General features: G+C 38.4%; 1 protein-coding gene across 1 annotated transcript in view; it reads left to right on the forward strand.

Annotated features, from left to right (window-relative positions):
* The window catches only part of Pde11a (phosphodiesterase 11A), a 350,018-nt gene that overhangs the window by 256,913 nt on the left and 76,027 nt on the right, over nucleotides 1-17,078 (forward strand). The window contains exons 11-12 of the mRNA XM_090342568.1: nucleotides 3,273-3,419; nucleotides 3,645-3,752. Coding sequence (XP_090198694.1) covers nucleotides 3,273-3,419; nucleotides 3,645-3,752 — 255 coding nt within the window. The remainder of the gene's footprint in view (nucleotides 1-3,272; nucleotides 3,420-3,644; nucleotides 3,753-17,078) is intronic.

Raw genomic sequence — 17,078 nt, forward strand, 5'->3', positions numbered from 1 at the left:
AGGAGAAATAAAAAATATGAAAAGAAAACGGGAAAGGAGGAGAAAGTAGAAGAGAAGGAGAAGGAAGAAAGGAAAAATGGGGGGAGGGAGAAACAATGTAAGGACCAAATAAATATAATTTAAAAAAATTAAGACTGAAAGAAATCATCCAAGAAAAAATTAACTGATACAGCACACATTGTGACATTTCAAAACTCTGGTAGCAAGAAGATCCTACAAAGACAAAGAAAGGAACTTATTTTCAAATATAAGATCTTCAAATCACTTCTGACTTCTCAGAAGAAAAATCTAAGCTAAAAGAACAATACCTTTGACATTCTAATGGAATTATTTCCAGTTTAGGGAAGTGTTTTGACAAAATATCAATAAATGTGACACGATATAAAAAACATTTTTAGACTAAGTCTTCACAAATCTTTCCTTGGGAAGCTAGTAGAGGATGTGTCTCACCAAGGTGAGGTGAGAAACCAAGAAAAAGAAAGGTGTGGGAAATAGAAATAAAAGCTATCAGAAGACAATCACAAAGGACAGCATTTACTTTTCTTTTCCTTTTTTCCCCCAGTCCTGAGGCTTGAACTCAGGGCCTGTACATTGTCCTTGGGCTTTCTCAAAGCTAAAGATCTACCACTTGAGCTTTTCTATGATGTGGTACTGAGGAATCAAATCCAGATCTTCATGCATGCTAGGCGAGCACTCTACCACTAGGCTCAAGATGATATCTAGTTTTAACATGCCTTTACCCTCCTAAGACAGACACCACACTGGAGGAATGCAGAAAGCTAGGAAGAGGGAGGTTCTTCATAAAATTGATGGATGATCAAACATTTTGAAAGGGGATTTAGACAACTGGTAGAAAGTTTAGGGTTTGAACAACTTTTAAGTATATAGACAACTAAGCACATATTAAAGGAGACAATTACTAACTATAGAATTCAAAATGCAATAAAGGAAAGAAAGATAGTTATGATAAATTGCATCATTTGGCAATCAGTATCTTGTCTATTTACTGTTGTAAACACTTAATATTACCTAAACAGAGAATATACCTATAATATATATGTTTATATACATATGTGTATATGTACATATACACACAGTATATAGAGTATAGCTCATAGTATATGAAAGCTTAATCTTCATCTGCCATGGTGGGAAGTTAATAAGTTTAAAACAGAAAATAATTTTTAAAATTGCAAACATCTTATTTTTCTAAATTACAATTTTTCTAAAAGATTAGAAAGTGATTGCCTCTAGGTGAGGGAAAATTTGGGTACATGAAAAGTACAACTGTATGGACACATATGTATGTAACTGGCCTTGTAGGTCTTAGTTATTCTTAAAAGTATATGCATTTATAAGTCTGATTTAAAAATTTTAATAGGCCAAGTTTTGTCTGTAATTCCAGCTAGTCTGGGGGCAAAGGTAGAATGACTATGGTCAAAAGTCAGCCTACAGATAAAAGCAGGATACTACTGTAAAAGTAGCTAAAGCATCTAAAAAGCTGGTGGCTCATGCCTATAATCCTAGCTACTCAGAAGGCCTGAGATCTGATCATGATTCAAAGCCAGGCCAGAAAGGAAAGCCCTTGAGATTCTCATTTCCCATTAACCACTAAAAAGCCAGAAATGGAGCTGTGATTCTAGTAGTAGAGCACTAGCCTTGATTATAAAAAGCTCAGGGACAAAACCCAGGCCATGAGTTCAAGCCCCAAGACTGGAACCCATGCTCATAAAAAGTAGCTAAAGCAAAAAGGACTAGAGATGTGACTTGTAGATAGAGGGCTTGCCTAGCAAGCTCTGACTTCAAACCCCCAGTCAAAAACTCCCAGTAAGCATACAAAGAAGATTCTACCACCACCATTTTTGAGTCACACAAGCCTTTCCTTGTTAATTCCAAGAAGCTAGACTCTACAAATACATTAACATATTAAAATCGTTTACTAAAGAATAGGACAGTTATTATCTCTGTGTTGGTGCTAGTCATACAGCTTGAACTCAGGATTTTACAATCTATCACAGCTGGCACTCTATCTCTTGAGCTATGCCTCCTGTTTGGCATTGGCTCATCCATTGGAAATAGAATCTGGAACACATTTCTTCCAGAGCTAGCTTCAATCAGGGTAGCTAGGATAACAGGCATGGGTCACTGACACCGAACTAAGAAGATACATTTTTAATAAAAGAAAACTGTCTTCAAAATAGAAAATTAATTGCTTTGATGTTTCTATTTGTTAATCCATATTATGGGCAATAACCAACCAGTCCCTGAATTTTAGCTCAGACAGGAAAACATCTGTGCTAAAGTATAGTGCTGGGAAATGAGTTTCAATTGTCTGTAATGCTGGCTGTGGCCAGGGTTGGATTTAATTGTTCAGCCAAAACAGGTCTTAGGGCATAAATTACTCCTAGGGTAATGTATACCCAGTGAATAGATTAAGAATACAAATACAAGATGGTTTCTTAGTAATCTGAAAAATACAAAAGTGACTCCCTTACCAAGAAAAGCCCAAAGAATATGACCAACCTAATAAAATCAGCATAAAATTATTTCCAAAGGTGGTTTCCTTCCTCTTCAGGTTTATACAAGGACAATCCATTGCCAACTCCCTAACATGGGTGTTTTAAGAATCTTGAATATGTACGATCACCAGTATTCTAATTATGAAGTTTATGTAAAATGAAGCTAAAGAAGACAACAAAATGTATTCCTTTCATGAGTCATGTTTTTTCAAGTATCTCTATTTTCCAAAGACAAGAGTTTGCATTAGAGATATGCTGACCAGCCCTTCTGTTCATCTGAGTATATAGACCATGTATGCATCAAAACGCACATGCAAGTTGTAGAATCTAAGGATTCAAGAAACAAGGCATAGTGCTACACTGTCTCCTTCTCTGACTCGCAGCAATTAAAATTCACGGCTGCTGGCTGCCCAGATGTTTCTCGCATTTACTGCTATGTAATATGCATCAGAATATATGGTGGGACCACAATTGCAATAAACTAGACAGTTCTGTATTCTAAATTCTGCAGACTAGATTCAGTGTGTATATTTTATCTTCTGATTAGCTTCCTTCCCCTCTCCTTCATTTGCTTGAGGCCTCTGCAGTTCAGAAACAAAAGACATTTACAGCCCAGAGTTGAGCTGCATTGGGGTGTACGTGCAGGTCAGGCCTGATTTATGTGGCACTTCTGATAAGCAAGGAAGGAGAGCAGGACATGGGGTTTGGGGAAGCTGGTGAACTTGGCTTGACTTAGGCCGTTTGCCTTTGCAGGCAGCCAATATCCCTCTGGTGTCGGAGCTGGCCATTGATGACATCCATTTCGATGACTTTTCCCTAGACGTGGATGCCATGATCACCGCTGCTCTCCGGATGTTCATGGAGCTGGGGATGGTACAGAAGTTTAAAATCGACTATGAGGTAAAGTAAAGAGCATACTTGGGACAGGGGTTTCCCCACTTTGAACTGTAGGCTTCCCCAAAACAAAGTGAGGGTGAGGATTCCTGATCTGTACCCCTGCTCTGAACACTGTGAGACTCGGACAGGTGTTTATGGAAAGCAGTGACGACAGTGAGGCCTGGCTCTGACAGTGGTCGTTGGGAGACATATACAACTGTCTGATACAACTTACTTCTCCTACTGCAGACACTGTGTCGGTGGCTTCTGACAGTGAGAAAAAACTATCGGATGGTTCTGTACCACAATTGGAGACATGCCTTCAATGTGTGCCAACTGATGTTTGCTATGCTAACCGTAAGTGATGGAAGAGCACCTCCCACAGTGTGTGGAACCATAGACGATGTCTTTCTATTTGTCAGAAAAATTCCCATGTGATTTCTTCACAGTAGACTACCCAGTCTGGTTATGGGAGTAGATAATTGATCACAACTCCCAACTCTGAGTTCTAAAGGTACACAATTATTAATACCAGGTGTATATTGCCTTAAAATGAGGAGCTAAGCCTCTTTTCCATGTTTTTTCTTGGTAAGCTAGGTCTTTTACAAAAGAAATGTTTAGGTTTTCAAAGTAATAGTTTGACAAAGGAAATAGAGACATACAACAGGACAAAGAAATCCCTGGATACTACTCTGGGTTGTGGGAAAGCCAGCGAGGAACGTAGAAGCGTTGCCCACAGAAACATGAAAATCCTAAGAGAACATCTCCAGAGCCTACACCACAAGGAAAATAGGAGTAGATGTACTGGGCTAATAGCTCATTAAGCTTAAACCACCTGTCTTTTGGTTTCTAACCCAGTCTACTTTATGGAGATAGCCATGGCAGTGGGGTAGAGGAAAGAAAGCCTTGGAACAAACTCTGCAAATGTTTGTGTCAAAGGTTGAAACAAATTATTCTACAATGTCCCCATTTGCTGGCCAAAGTAATAATAACAATAATAATAATAATAATAATAATAATAATAAAGCTTATTTTGGCTTCATTCCCACTTATATTGTCTTTAAGCTATCATCAAGCAAAATGTTTTCTGGCTTAAATATGGTTTTGTTGACCTCATAGTAACATATACATACATAGGCATAGGTGTGTAAACCCATTTATCATATGTAAGGGGGATTGTGAGTATTCAACTATAGCAATAGAAATACACCATGTCTGTGCACTCGCATTAAAATTTAGACAAAATCAGGACTCTGAATGAAATATTCTTTCTTTTGATGAAAATGAATGAAGATTATTGTGCTGCTTCATGAACTGCTCCAGCCTTAGTCTCTACCCATTAAAAATTTTGCTCATTCTTTAAAGCATCAATCAGATATTCTATAGCTTTCCCCTTGTTCTAAAGCATCCAGAATTACTTCTTTCCCCACATTGAAACTATTACAACACAGGGACCTTTATTTTTCTATTTTTAATTGTATTTTATTGTCAGGGTAATGTATAGAAGGGTTACAGTTGCATTTGTCAGGTAGTGGGTGCATTACTTCTTAAACATTGATAGCCCTTCTCATGTTTTTGTCTCCCTTTCCCTTCCCCCACCCCTCCCAATCGTCTTGTTCTTCCCCTTCCCTTCCACAGGGGTCTTTCCACAGGGTGTTTCAGCTTACCATTCTCTGTTCTCCAGTAGCATAAACTGATGGGGCAGAAGTCATTCCTTACTCTTTCAGCAACACGCACTTAAATGGTGACCATCTTTTCCTTCTTTCCCTCCCTCCCTCTCTCCCTCCCTCCCTCCCTCCCTCCTCCTCTCCCTCCCTTCCTCCCTTCCTTCTTTCCTTCCTTCCTTTCTTCCATCTGTGATGATGCCCAGGGCTTGAACTCAGAGCATGGATAGTATCCCTTAGCTTTTCAATCAAGGCTGATGCTCTGCCATTGGAGTTTCAGTTCCAATTCAGGGGTTTTAGTGGTTAGTTGGAAATAAAGGCCTCCCAGAGTTTTCCGCCTGAGATGGCTTCAAACTGCAATCCTCAGATCCAGCCTCTGAAGTAGCTAAGAACCACTGGTACCCACATCAACACTTAGTTCTCTTTTTTAAAAAAAAAGTTATATATTTATTATCTTTAAGAGATTATACAAAGGGGTTACAATTCAACATGTCAGCTTATGAGTAAAAACATCTTGATCATCGTTCTCAGCCATTCCTCCCACCACCACCCATTCCTACAATTTCCCCACCAATTCCTACAATTCTCCATCCCTCCCTCCTTTCCTCTCTTCACCTATTTCTTGGGGGGCCTACTAGTACCTTGCATTTGACTATAAACTTGGTAGGTTTTTAACGAATAGGCTATGGCTTGGAGTCAAGTGTACAATGACATAAGAAGATGGGAAAACATGTCTTCATTTTTTTCTAGAGGTCTTGTGGTTTGGTTCTTTTTCTGCTTAAGGAACAGTCAGTCCAGACAGAAAACCTGAATTGGCCCTGGTCCTTCATTATGAACACCATCACAGTAGCAGCCAATCTGTTGGGGAAGGAGGATAATTTGAACTATGAGGTTTATTTGCTTAAGTGCCAATGTTGCATGAAAAAAAGCCTCCATTTTGTATTTTTCCTTACGAGATCTCAACAGATAAGAAGCAATTTGTGTGTACAGAGTTCATGAGTCGGGCTCACAAATGGCATTAACTTACTAACTTGAGAAAATGTGGGTTTATAGACTTGGCAAAATAAGTAAGCAAAAGCCTTGCTAAACAACAGGAGGAGGAAAGACTACAGTTCAGTGAGGCAGAGATATTAAAATGCAGAGACATAGTTTTGCAATGGGCCTCTAATAGCTGAGGTACAGGATCTAGCAAGAGTGGCAGGTTCATGGTTAACCATTTGGGACAAAAGAAAACTAGTAGTCAGTTTTCATCTTTGCATGTTTTTATGGTAGAAATACTTTTCAAGAAACTGAAAAAAGCAGAATTTTGAACCTGTGTCAGAACATGGGACTGTTATTTTGTGTCTGCTTGGTAAATTTGAGTGCCATTGCTAGAAAGCTTATTGGCTATGTGACAAAATACATAGCTAGGAAAATGAATAGATATTGGGAGATCTACACTAGGTCTCATATCTAAAATATACTTAGAGCTCAAAAACAAAACCTCAAGAAAACAAATCCTCAAAGAAATAACCTCCACATTAATAAGTGGGTTAAATAAATTAAAAAAAAAGACTTTTCTCTGGAGAGGAAAGTAGAATGGCCAACAGACACATGAAGAAATGGCCCACATCTCTGGCCATGAAAGAAATGCAAATCAAAACTACATTGAGATTCCACCTCACCCCAGTTAGAATGGTCATTATCAAGAAAACTAATAATAACAGATACTGGTGAGGATATTGCCTAAAGGGATACACTGCTACACTGTTGGTGGGAAAGTAAATTTGTTCAACCACTCTGGAAAGCAGTATGGCAGCTCCTCTAAAGACTAAACATAGAGCTCCCCTATGACCCAGCAATTCCACTCCTGGGCATTTACCCAAACGTCCAGAAACAAGCCACGTGAAAGCTACCACCATGACTGTGTTCAGTGCAGCGTTATTTACCATAGCTAAGGTATGGAACCAACCCACATGCCCCGCAGTAGAGGAATGGGTCCAGAAGATGTGGAACTTCTACACAATGGAATTCCAGGCTTCCATCAAAGAGAATGACATCACCCCATTCACAGGGAAATAGAAAGACTTGGAAAAATTGTATTAGTGAAGTAAGCCAGACCCAAAGAAACATAGGCTCAATGGTTTCCTCCCTCCCTCCTTCCTTCCTCTCCCTTTCTCCTTCCCCTCCCTCTCTGTCTGTCTTTCTCTCTGTCTGTCTCTCTGTCTGTCTCTCTGTCTCTCTGTCTCTCTCTCTGTCTCTGTCTCTGTCTCTCTGTCTCTGTCTCTCTGTCTCTGTCTCTCTCTCTGTCTCTCTGTCTCTCTCTCTCTCTTTGTCTTTCTGTCTCTGTCTCTCTCTCTGTCTGTCTCTCTCTGTCTGTCTGTCTGTCTGTCTCTCTCTCTCTCTCTCTCTCTCTCTCTCTCTCTCTCTCTCTCTCTCTCTCTCTCTCTCTCTTTCATGTCTCACACACACTCTTCTCTTTCAGTCTACTCTTTGCAGTCATTTCTTTTTTTTTTGTTTCTCCCTCCTCAAGTTTATTCCCTGTGGCCACTGTTTCTGAGTTCAATACCCTTTGCCTTATATATAAGTTTCCTCTGATTTGGGAAAGGGAAGGAGAATCACAGAAACAGTGGGACAAAACTCACTAGACATGACACTGGAAATGAACCTCACAGCTTGAGTGGGAGGGAATATGTGGAGCAGTGGGAGAAAGTGAGAGGGGGTAACACTCCGAAAACAACATGTATCCATTACCTTATTCATGTAACTGTATCCCCTTTGTATCTTACCTTTACAATAAAAAATTTAGAAAGGGCTGAATTCTTATTTTATTGATGCTATTAGAAAAAAGTAGGCTTTGTTATTCACTTCTCTAAAAGAAGTATGAGGAGGCAAATATGAGAAACAATAAAAAAAAACACTACATGCTTGTCACACATGCCTGTAATTGTAACTACTCAGGAAGCTAAAATCTGAGGATCACAGTTTGAAGCCAGCCCAGGCAGAAAAGACTATTAACCAGCAAAAAGCCAGAGGCAAAAGTAAGGCTCAAGTGAGTATAAAAGCTAAGTAAAGTATGAGGCTGACTTCAAGCCCTGGTGCCAACAACAACAACAACAACAACACACACACACACACACACACACATTTATAATGGCTTTGGAAATTTCCTAAATATTATTTGCTCTTTATCATATTGTATTGTATAGTTATATCTGGAAAGTTATTATTTCTTTTCAATACACTTGCTGAACTTAACTATAACTACAATAATTTCAAAGTCTCAACTTCTGTTTATTCCTAACAAAAGAATTTTCCATAGATCAGCCACGGGCAATCTGGTTAACCAAATTTCTTAGTGAAGAAATCACTATGGAGAAAACTAAACTTACTTGATCAGGGTGGACAAAAGTAAATTTAATTTATTTATTGATTGTGATTTCTGAAGTATGACCTCAGCTTGTGGCAAAGTGGTTGTTTCCATGGATTGGCATCAAAGCTTCATACAATCCTAACAACAGATCGTGTGTGTGTGTGTGTGTGTGTGTGTGTGTGTGTGTGTGTGTGTGTGATGCTATTGTTGTTTTGCCTACTGGTTCTGGGGCTTGAACTCAGGGCCTGGACATTGTCTCCTAGCTTTTTCACCCCAGGTTAGTGTTTTACCACTCTATCCATAGCTCTACTTCCAGTTTATTGGTGATTAGTTGGAGATTAGAGACACATGGATTTTCTTTCCCAGAACGGCTTGGAATCATAATCCAAGCCATTTCAGCCTCCTAAGTAGGTGGGTTTCTAGGCATGAGCTGCTGACGTCTGACAAATAGTTGGTCTCAATGGTTCTACTTTTACTAAAGGGTTCTCATATTCTGTCTCTAGATGAGTTAGGACCAAAATCAACCTGGAAAAAAAGATGTGTACACCACAAGATACAGTCTGGGTCACAAAGCCAAAAAAGAATGCTTCATGTGAACAAAATATTCCTCTAGATGGCACTCCAAGGCAAAGTTTCCCAGCCAGTTGCTGGAATAAAATTTAAAAAAAAAATCGGAGGCACACGCCCCACTATAAAATAAATGCCCTTCTTAGAAGACACACCAACAAAGCCACTCTATGCAAAAAGAGCCCCTCCTCTCGTGCTGGGTGTGTTTCATGACTGCCTCCTGAATGACCATGCCCTGAGCATACAGAAATGCAAAATTCTCTGTATGACCTCAAAGATGCTGCTGTGTTGTCCTAAGTCCATTGTCTCTGGGAATTGGAAGTGCATAGTTTCCTGTGACGACTAAGCAAATTTTGTATCGTGAAACATAAGATAAGCAAATTACAAATATGTAATAGCCTTTAACTATGAGATAATTTCACACAGAGAAAAATAAGCTTAGTGACTCAGAATTGTGTTTACAAAGGTATTCAGGCTCATGTCTAAGACACCAAGCCATTTTACCTCATTAGAAGTTAAACTAAAAAGAACTATTCTTTTGTAGGAAAGGCAATTGAAGACTGATGGTTAGTTTACTGGGAACCCATTAATAACTTAAATAATTTGTTCCATGCATTTGGTCTGATTTTTTCAGATTTGTATTATGAAAACTTCAGTGCTATCCTTTGCTTTAAAAAACCTGCTTAGGGGCCGGGAGTTTGGCCTAGTGGTTAAAGTGCTTGCCTAGCATGCATGAAGACCCGGGTTCGATTCCTCGGTACCACATACATAGAAAAAAGCCGGAAGTGGTGCTGCGGCTCACATGGTAGAGCTCTAGCCTTGAGAAAGTCCAAGGACAGTGCTCAGGCCCTGAGCTCAAGCTCACAACTGGCAAAAAAAAAAAAAAAAAAAAAAAGCTGCTTAGCTAAAATCTGCCAAATTTATTGTTTGTGGTTAAATGAAGACTAAAAGTCTACAGATCATTGGTAGTTATACAAATTATCTTCTTTTATGCGAGCCCATAGGAAAAGAAATCCTATCAAACATATGCATCATGAAACATACAAGTAAAGGCTCAGTTCTCCCGCAATGTGTGTGTGTGTGTGTGTGTGTGTGTGTGTGTGTGTAATATATATGATTTGTATTCTTAAAGTAAAAGGCATATAGTGGTTTTTAGGGTTGCAGAAATATTTCTTGGTTTTATAAATGATATATGAGCTCTTACAGATTTTCCAAGGCAGTAGGGAGAGAAAGGTTTCCTCAAGAGTCAGTATTCTTTACTATCCCATAAATGTACTCATTAACACTTTGGGTCATGCCCTGCATCCTGCAGGGGCTCGATAAAGATTAATTGAATGAGTGAATTTGCTTTAAGGTAATATTATTCAAGTAACCATGTCTCTCAGTGTCCAGTTTAAAAAAAAAACTATACAATGATGAACAACTAACAGCGCTAGAAATTTTGTTCTTTCTTCATATCACACTAAGGTTCAGCCAGGGTTCATAGAGAATATTATGATCTTGCAGAATTCACTGGATATGAAAAGAGAAGAGCATGTGATCACATTAAAATTTATGGTGGTGCTGGCAGCACAGTACTGGTATGGAATTGCAGTTAAACACTAATAATAACCAAGTATCACAGAGCACACACCGACGCCCCTGGATGTTTAATGGGGGTGCTTCTTAAATCTTAAATGTGAAGGTGGCATGTGTAGGTCCATATTTGTGTTGTCAACAAGGTGATTTTCAGAGATAAGCTAAGCTGTTTTATTGAGAATTCAAACTAGAGAGCAGAAGGGATGTTTAGAGCAAATTCCATCCCGCTCCCAGGCCTGGGGGATAGAATGCTGTGTGCCCTTGTGGTTGTCAGGACTTTGGGTTTCAAGGTAGAAATGTTCTCCTGGAAGATCACAGAAGCACAGTTGGAACTCTTTTCTTTCCCACCAAGAAACACAGATGAACTGATTTTTATTTATGAACTTAAAATGTTTTTCGTTGTTATTATAAAGATAATGTACAGAGGGGTTAGAGTTACATAAGTCAAATAAACAGTATATTTCTTTTTAGACAATGCCAACTGAATTTGTAAAGAAAACATTTTCACTGAATAACCAGAATCTTAATCTCGAACAAAATCCCTTTACTGATTGTTACATTGAAAGGCACAAAGGGATTTAAATGTTTTGTTCTACATCTGACACAATAAAATAAACAATAATCATATTGTATAAAATAACCATCAAATGTAATTTTTGCATACAATTATCTTACCAATGGAGGTAATGCCTAGTTATATTTAAATAACAGCCTTATCATAATAATACAAAGAAATTAGAAAAAAAAGTTACTTAATCTTCATTTAGGTATGACTTAAAAATGGCAAATATTTAATTTAGGAAAGGAATGATTTTTAATGTTTTGCATAATAGCAGCAGGGGGCATCATAAATTAACTATGGAGCTAATCAACTTGAATACTATGTTTAAAATGCATTTAGGGCTCCTATCCTTTAATCATGTACGAAGGCTTCTGTTTTCACTCTCTGCTATATTTCTGAGCCCCAATTAGACATCTCGTGTTTCTAGCTGGCATTGCCCTTTATCCACATTTTTTTATGAAAGAAAAAGACAAAAATGCACCTCATTAACAAGCTGGTGAGCTGAGACCCAAACATACAATTGGGCAGAAGGATAATCCAATCCATTTCCTCTCACAGGAGAGTAACCTCCATAACTCACTTTAAGCGCTGCCATTCATGAGTTATGGGTCATTCCCTCTCTAGTGAAAATAAATTCTCCTGCACCATCAGCTCAAGCTGGATATTTTTCTTAGGGCATGTAAATTGCAAAAGTGTATGAACATAACAGTATCTGGCTTTACAGGGAAACTATAAGGTCTTGCTCATGAACACGGCCTTGTAAGGAAATGTATGTGGTTTGGAAACTGGGATGCCTTAGTTACAATACAGGACTTTTCGATTAAAGTGAATTTATTCTGGAGATTTTTATAGTGTTGGTAAACTGCTTAATCTGTCGCTTTGTGTTTTATGGTGCCAGCTGAATCCCCCAATTCTGAGACGCAGCCGCAGAGCCAGGCTGTTTACCACAGCTTCTTGGACTTCTTGGTGGTACTTTCTTGGGACTAAAACCTGGCACCTAAGGGTGGCAAGTCAGGAACTTTAAAGAACTTAAATTTTTCGTGGGTCTCATGCTTAATCTTGGTTCCATGCCAGTAAAACTTAGGGTAAGTTTTAAAGAGGTCTCAGATTCTTGAAATCTGTCAAGCTGGTCTCTCATGACACTCTGTGAGATCTCTTTCTATACAACTAATGTTCACCAAGAGGTCGGCTTCATTTTCTGTGCTCACACACCATATTGCATTCACTAATGATTTGTCATAAATGGGATATAAATTATTTCTACATATGGACAAAACATGCTGCTCTTACCCTCTGAAACATAACAAAACATACATATTTTAGGGTCTTAAGAATCTAAGACTCTCCCTTTGCTTATTTTTAGGTACCTATGTGTATCCCATAAGACTATGTTTATTTTATTATCTAAACTAAAATAGATATCTCAATTTTCTTGTCTTTAAAAAAAAGATTTCATTTTAAACTGACACACTTAGACTGAGACTTTCCTCTTACCTTTTGTTTATTTTTTGGCACATTTATCAAGATAAAAGAGTAGAGATATATTGGCTGATTTTTTTTTACCTCACCAAAATTTTTTGAGAATAAAATAAGGAATTTTGATGCCAGATATTTGCTTTGAAATATTCTAGCAAACAAAACAAACAGCCTTGCAAACAAGACACTGCAAACAAAGTAATAGATGCAACGACTGACAAAAACAGGGATCGCTAGTCATGTGAGGCAAAGGATAACATGACAATCATTGTAGTTGTCTATATTTTTGCATATTTTTACCTTTCTACAATAAAGCTTTTCGATTCTGTAAATAAGTAGATTAGAAATTAATTCTTGGATATGGCTAAAATAACTAAAAGCAATTGTATAAAGTCAGTATCTCACTTGTGCATGAGACAAATACTCAACACAGACAAAGTACTGAGTTTCACTGACTCACCTTCCTGAGAAGTATATAAACATTTACAATGTTATTTGAGATTAGGAATGCTATATACTCCAAATATGTCAGGTTGTAGAATTTGATAGTAAGTACTTTCAGAAACTTCTACTTGTAAAAAAAAAAAGTCATTTAGATGAAGATATAAAATTTTCCCACCTCTGAGCTTGGTAAAGAAAGGATCACTATAGACTTAAATCAATATTTAATTAATTCCAAATCACTATTTGGTTGCTTTCATCTTGAGAAGAAATTCAGTCAAAATGGTCCCATTCCCACAGATAATTAAAGTACAAATGACTGGCATTATGTTTCATGATCTGGTAAAAGAGATATGCAATAGGTTGGTGCTGGATGGTGAGCTCCTAACAGAAGTTTGTGGCCTTTGGACCTCGGTAAGTGGCTAAAGAGCCTCCTTTTCAGTTTGGCAGCTCCAAATGTCCTCAGGCAAATCACTGTAAGCATCAAGGGGCCAACTACTGATTAGTGGTGGTATAGCCCATCCTACCGATGCCACGCCACTAAAGGTTATTCTTGACTCCTGCTCGCCTCCCTCTGTGCTTTCCTCATGTACTTTCTGTAGCTAGTAAAGATGGCATCTTAAATAAAAGAAGATGAAGAAGTTGGGGGAGAATTTGGTCATATACTTAATGAACATCCTACGAAATGAGGTAAATGGAAGTGAGGGATTGGGTTGGCAGGGATGGGAGAGCAAGATGAACAAGATGATAGCAATCAAGATGCATTGTACTGACAAAATGACACGCTAAATGTTAATACCTTTGTACAGCTACTTAAAGATAAGCAAAGGGTAATTTTAAAAAATAGAAACACAATCATTAAACAACAACAAGGCAGGCTATGGCATCAAGTTGGATCTATTTCCCTTGCAGCACCGCTCTTTCCACCCTAAAACCAACCATCCACATTGCAATTTAGGGCATTTATTTGAAGATATGAACCTTTTGTAGATAATACTTAAAACAAAATCCTCTAAGAGTCCTTTTAGACCATAGTAAATCTGATTTTGATAATGTATCAAACAAAAGCTCTAGATAGTCAATCCACATGTATGTACCAGAAATTAAACCAGGTGCTTCTGATGTGAATGGTCTTTCTCTGTCTCCCTCTGTCCATAGTTCACAAGATGTCCCAGTTAAAACTGTCCAGAGGTCTTTTAGAACATGATGACATAGCACAATCTCAAAGTCTCTGAAGAGGGGATCTTCAGAACAAGGTCTACAGGCCTTGACTTCCTCTTAGGCAAACTATCATCATTGTTTAAATTTTTGATACAAACTCTGAGGAAATATAGGTGAAAAGATATATTACCATAAAGATCAATAAACTCATAATCACTAGGTAAAGAGCAAAAAAGTCATATTTTATTTTAAAATAAAATAAGAATTAGGATCAATGCGTTGAAATACACTCCAGCTCTCTGTTTCCTTTTGAAGGTGTATTATCAGCTCCAGGCAGCTGACTTTTTCTGCTCAGTGTGGATAAATTTAGGTCTGTGTGGACAGGGCCAGAAGGAAGATGGATGGGAGTGGAGGAGGGGCAAATGGACACTTAGTGGCAGGTGGACCCTTTTCAGGCCTGATGAGTCTCAGAAACCATTTACCAGGCAGCTTTAAATCACAGTCAAGAAATAGGTGCTGCTTCAGTAACTCAGGTATCACAGCTGAGAGAGGTAAATACGTTGTGTGCAAGTGTGGGTATGCTGTATTTCAGGGAATCTTTCTTCTGAGGCTCCGTGGTATTTGAACACTTTACAAAATTATAGAAAAATTTCTAGAAAGTCTATAGCTTTCACCAAATTCTCCAAAGTAGCCATGATGCTAGAGCCAGTGGCTAGATTTCAGGAGAACAAAAGATAACAGCAGAAAATTTCAGCAAAATATGATCCATGCTATTATTATTATTACTGAATATCTACCTACAAAATTACTATTTTTCCTAAATTTCTAGTCAAATGACTGTACCTTAACCTCATCTTTATTTCTACTGTTTTGATTCATCAACTACTCCGATACATTTTCACAGGTAAAAATCCCTCTATATTTCAGTACAACTCCACCATTTGAAACATTTATTTTTATAGCGTGGTAATAACCACTGTTTACTTGATAGACTTTCAAGATTTAATTTGCAGTAGCAAGACTAATCCCCTCCCACACACAAAGCTAACTTACAGTTTTAAGATGATACTGATAACCCCCTTTCCCTTCAAAAACACAAACTAGCAGGAAGAACAGAAATTGATATAAACTGCCCATTTTCATGGAACCATAACCTATGAAAGCACAAAGGGAGGGAATAATTGCTCCTAACTTAGAGAAGAGCCAGGTCTTGCCCAAATGCCTCATTCCTCAAGGCTGAGCACACATGAGAAGAGTACCCTGCCACGGCGCAGCTGACACCATAAATGTAGGATGCAATGGCAGATAAACAACTGAATATAAGAAAGAATCAAGATCTTCAACTATGTAAAGTTCCCAAAACAGTGAGCTCACCCAGGGATAAAAGCTGGGTGCAGTGGCTCACACCTATAATACTAGCTACTTAGGAGGCTGAGATCTGAGGATCTCTGTTCAAAGCCAGCCCCGGCCCTAAAAGTCTATGAGACACTTATCTCCAGTTAATCACTAAAAAAACTGAGAAGTGGCACTGTGGCTTAAGGGGCAGGGTGATAGCCTTGAGCTGAAGAGCTCAGGGACAGTGCCCAAGCCCCAGAGTCCAAGTCCCATGAGCCACAAAATTAATTAATTAATTTAAAAATTAATGTCTTTATTAATGCTCTTGTAAAACAAGGGAGAAACTGAGGAAAGAGAGACACTTGGACTGCAGGACATGATATGAGGCACAGGAGAGGAAAAAGCAATCCCTAAATAATAATGAGGGAAAGCTGCTTCCCCAGGCCACCAATGGTCAAATAAAGGGTGTGACATTCATTTCTCAAAATTGTTCAGCACTTCTTTCACAAAGTGATGCAGGGTACAAACGGCCTAGCTATTTCAAAGAAATTCCAACTTCAGGAAATGCAAATCTTTACACAAAATAGGAAACAACCACTATACATCAGTGTGCAATCCATACCCAAGAAGGTCTGAGTATGGATTACACTGAGAGTGTGAGAACAGGTATGGGGTGAATCTCCTCTCCCTGCCACTGGACCTCATCACTGTTTTAGAATAGATTCTGGAGGAGGCACACTGGAAATGCCCTTTCCCAGGCCCATTACTAGCTAGGAGCTCTGCGGCTCCATTTCCTCATCTACAAGCAGGTACTGGTAGCGCGTGACCATATAAGACTGTTAAAAGAATCAAGTTGAACTTGAAAGCTCAAAGGACTAGGTATATTCAGTACACAGTGAAGACCACGTATCTGGTGAATAACCTAGTGCTCACAACTTGTGCATAGTATAAAGAAAACATCGCTAATTTCATTTGTTTTTTAAGGCCTTGCCTTTAGGGAATCAGAAAAGGGGAAGGATGAAGGATTACTGGTGTTTGACTCTAAGTCTCTTAGTATGATTGGGTATCTTTTAATATTGCAAGTAATACTTTAAGTAAAATAAACAAAACAGAGAAAGCAGCAGTTCATACCAATTTTTTTGTCAGTCGTAGGGAATGCCAAATTTTATATTAAGGGCACAAACAAACTCTTATATGGGCCATTTACACTCCAGGCAATTCATTAACATTTTCATTTGCTACATAAAATGAAATCAGATGAATTTCAAAATCTACCCGAGATGGTAACTCAGTTATTGTATATATGTTTATCTGAATTAGGGAAGGGGAACAACAAAATAGTGAGACAAAGGACAAAGGGAGAACCAAGGCAACAGCGATACAAGCACTATGCTGGAAATGAACTTTACAAATTGGGTCAGGGGTTCTGGGAGGGAAAGCAGGAGAGAAATTAGGGAGTGGGTAAAAATGTTCAAAAAGAAATGTACTCATTGGGCTGGGAGTTTGGCCTAGTGGTTAAAGTGCTTGCCTTGCATGCACAAAGACCC

The sequence above is a fragment of the Megascapheus bottae genome, chromosome 12 (genome assembly GCF_031878675.1).
Source record: "Megascapheus bottae isolate mThoBot1 chromosome 12, mThoBot2.hap1, whole genome shotgun sequence".
NCBI classification, from domain to species: domain Eukaryota; kingdom Metazoa; phylum Chordata; class Mammalia; order Rodentia; family Geomyidae; genus Megascapheus; species Megascapheus bottae.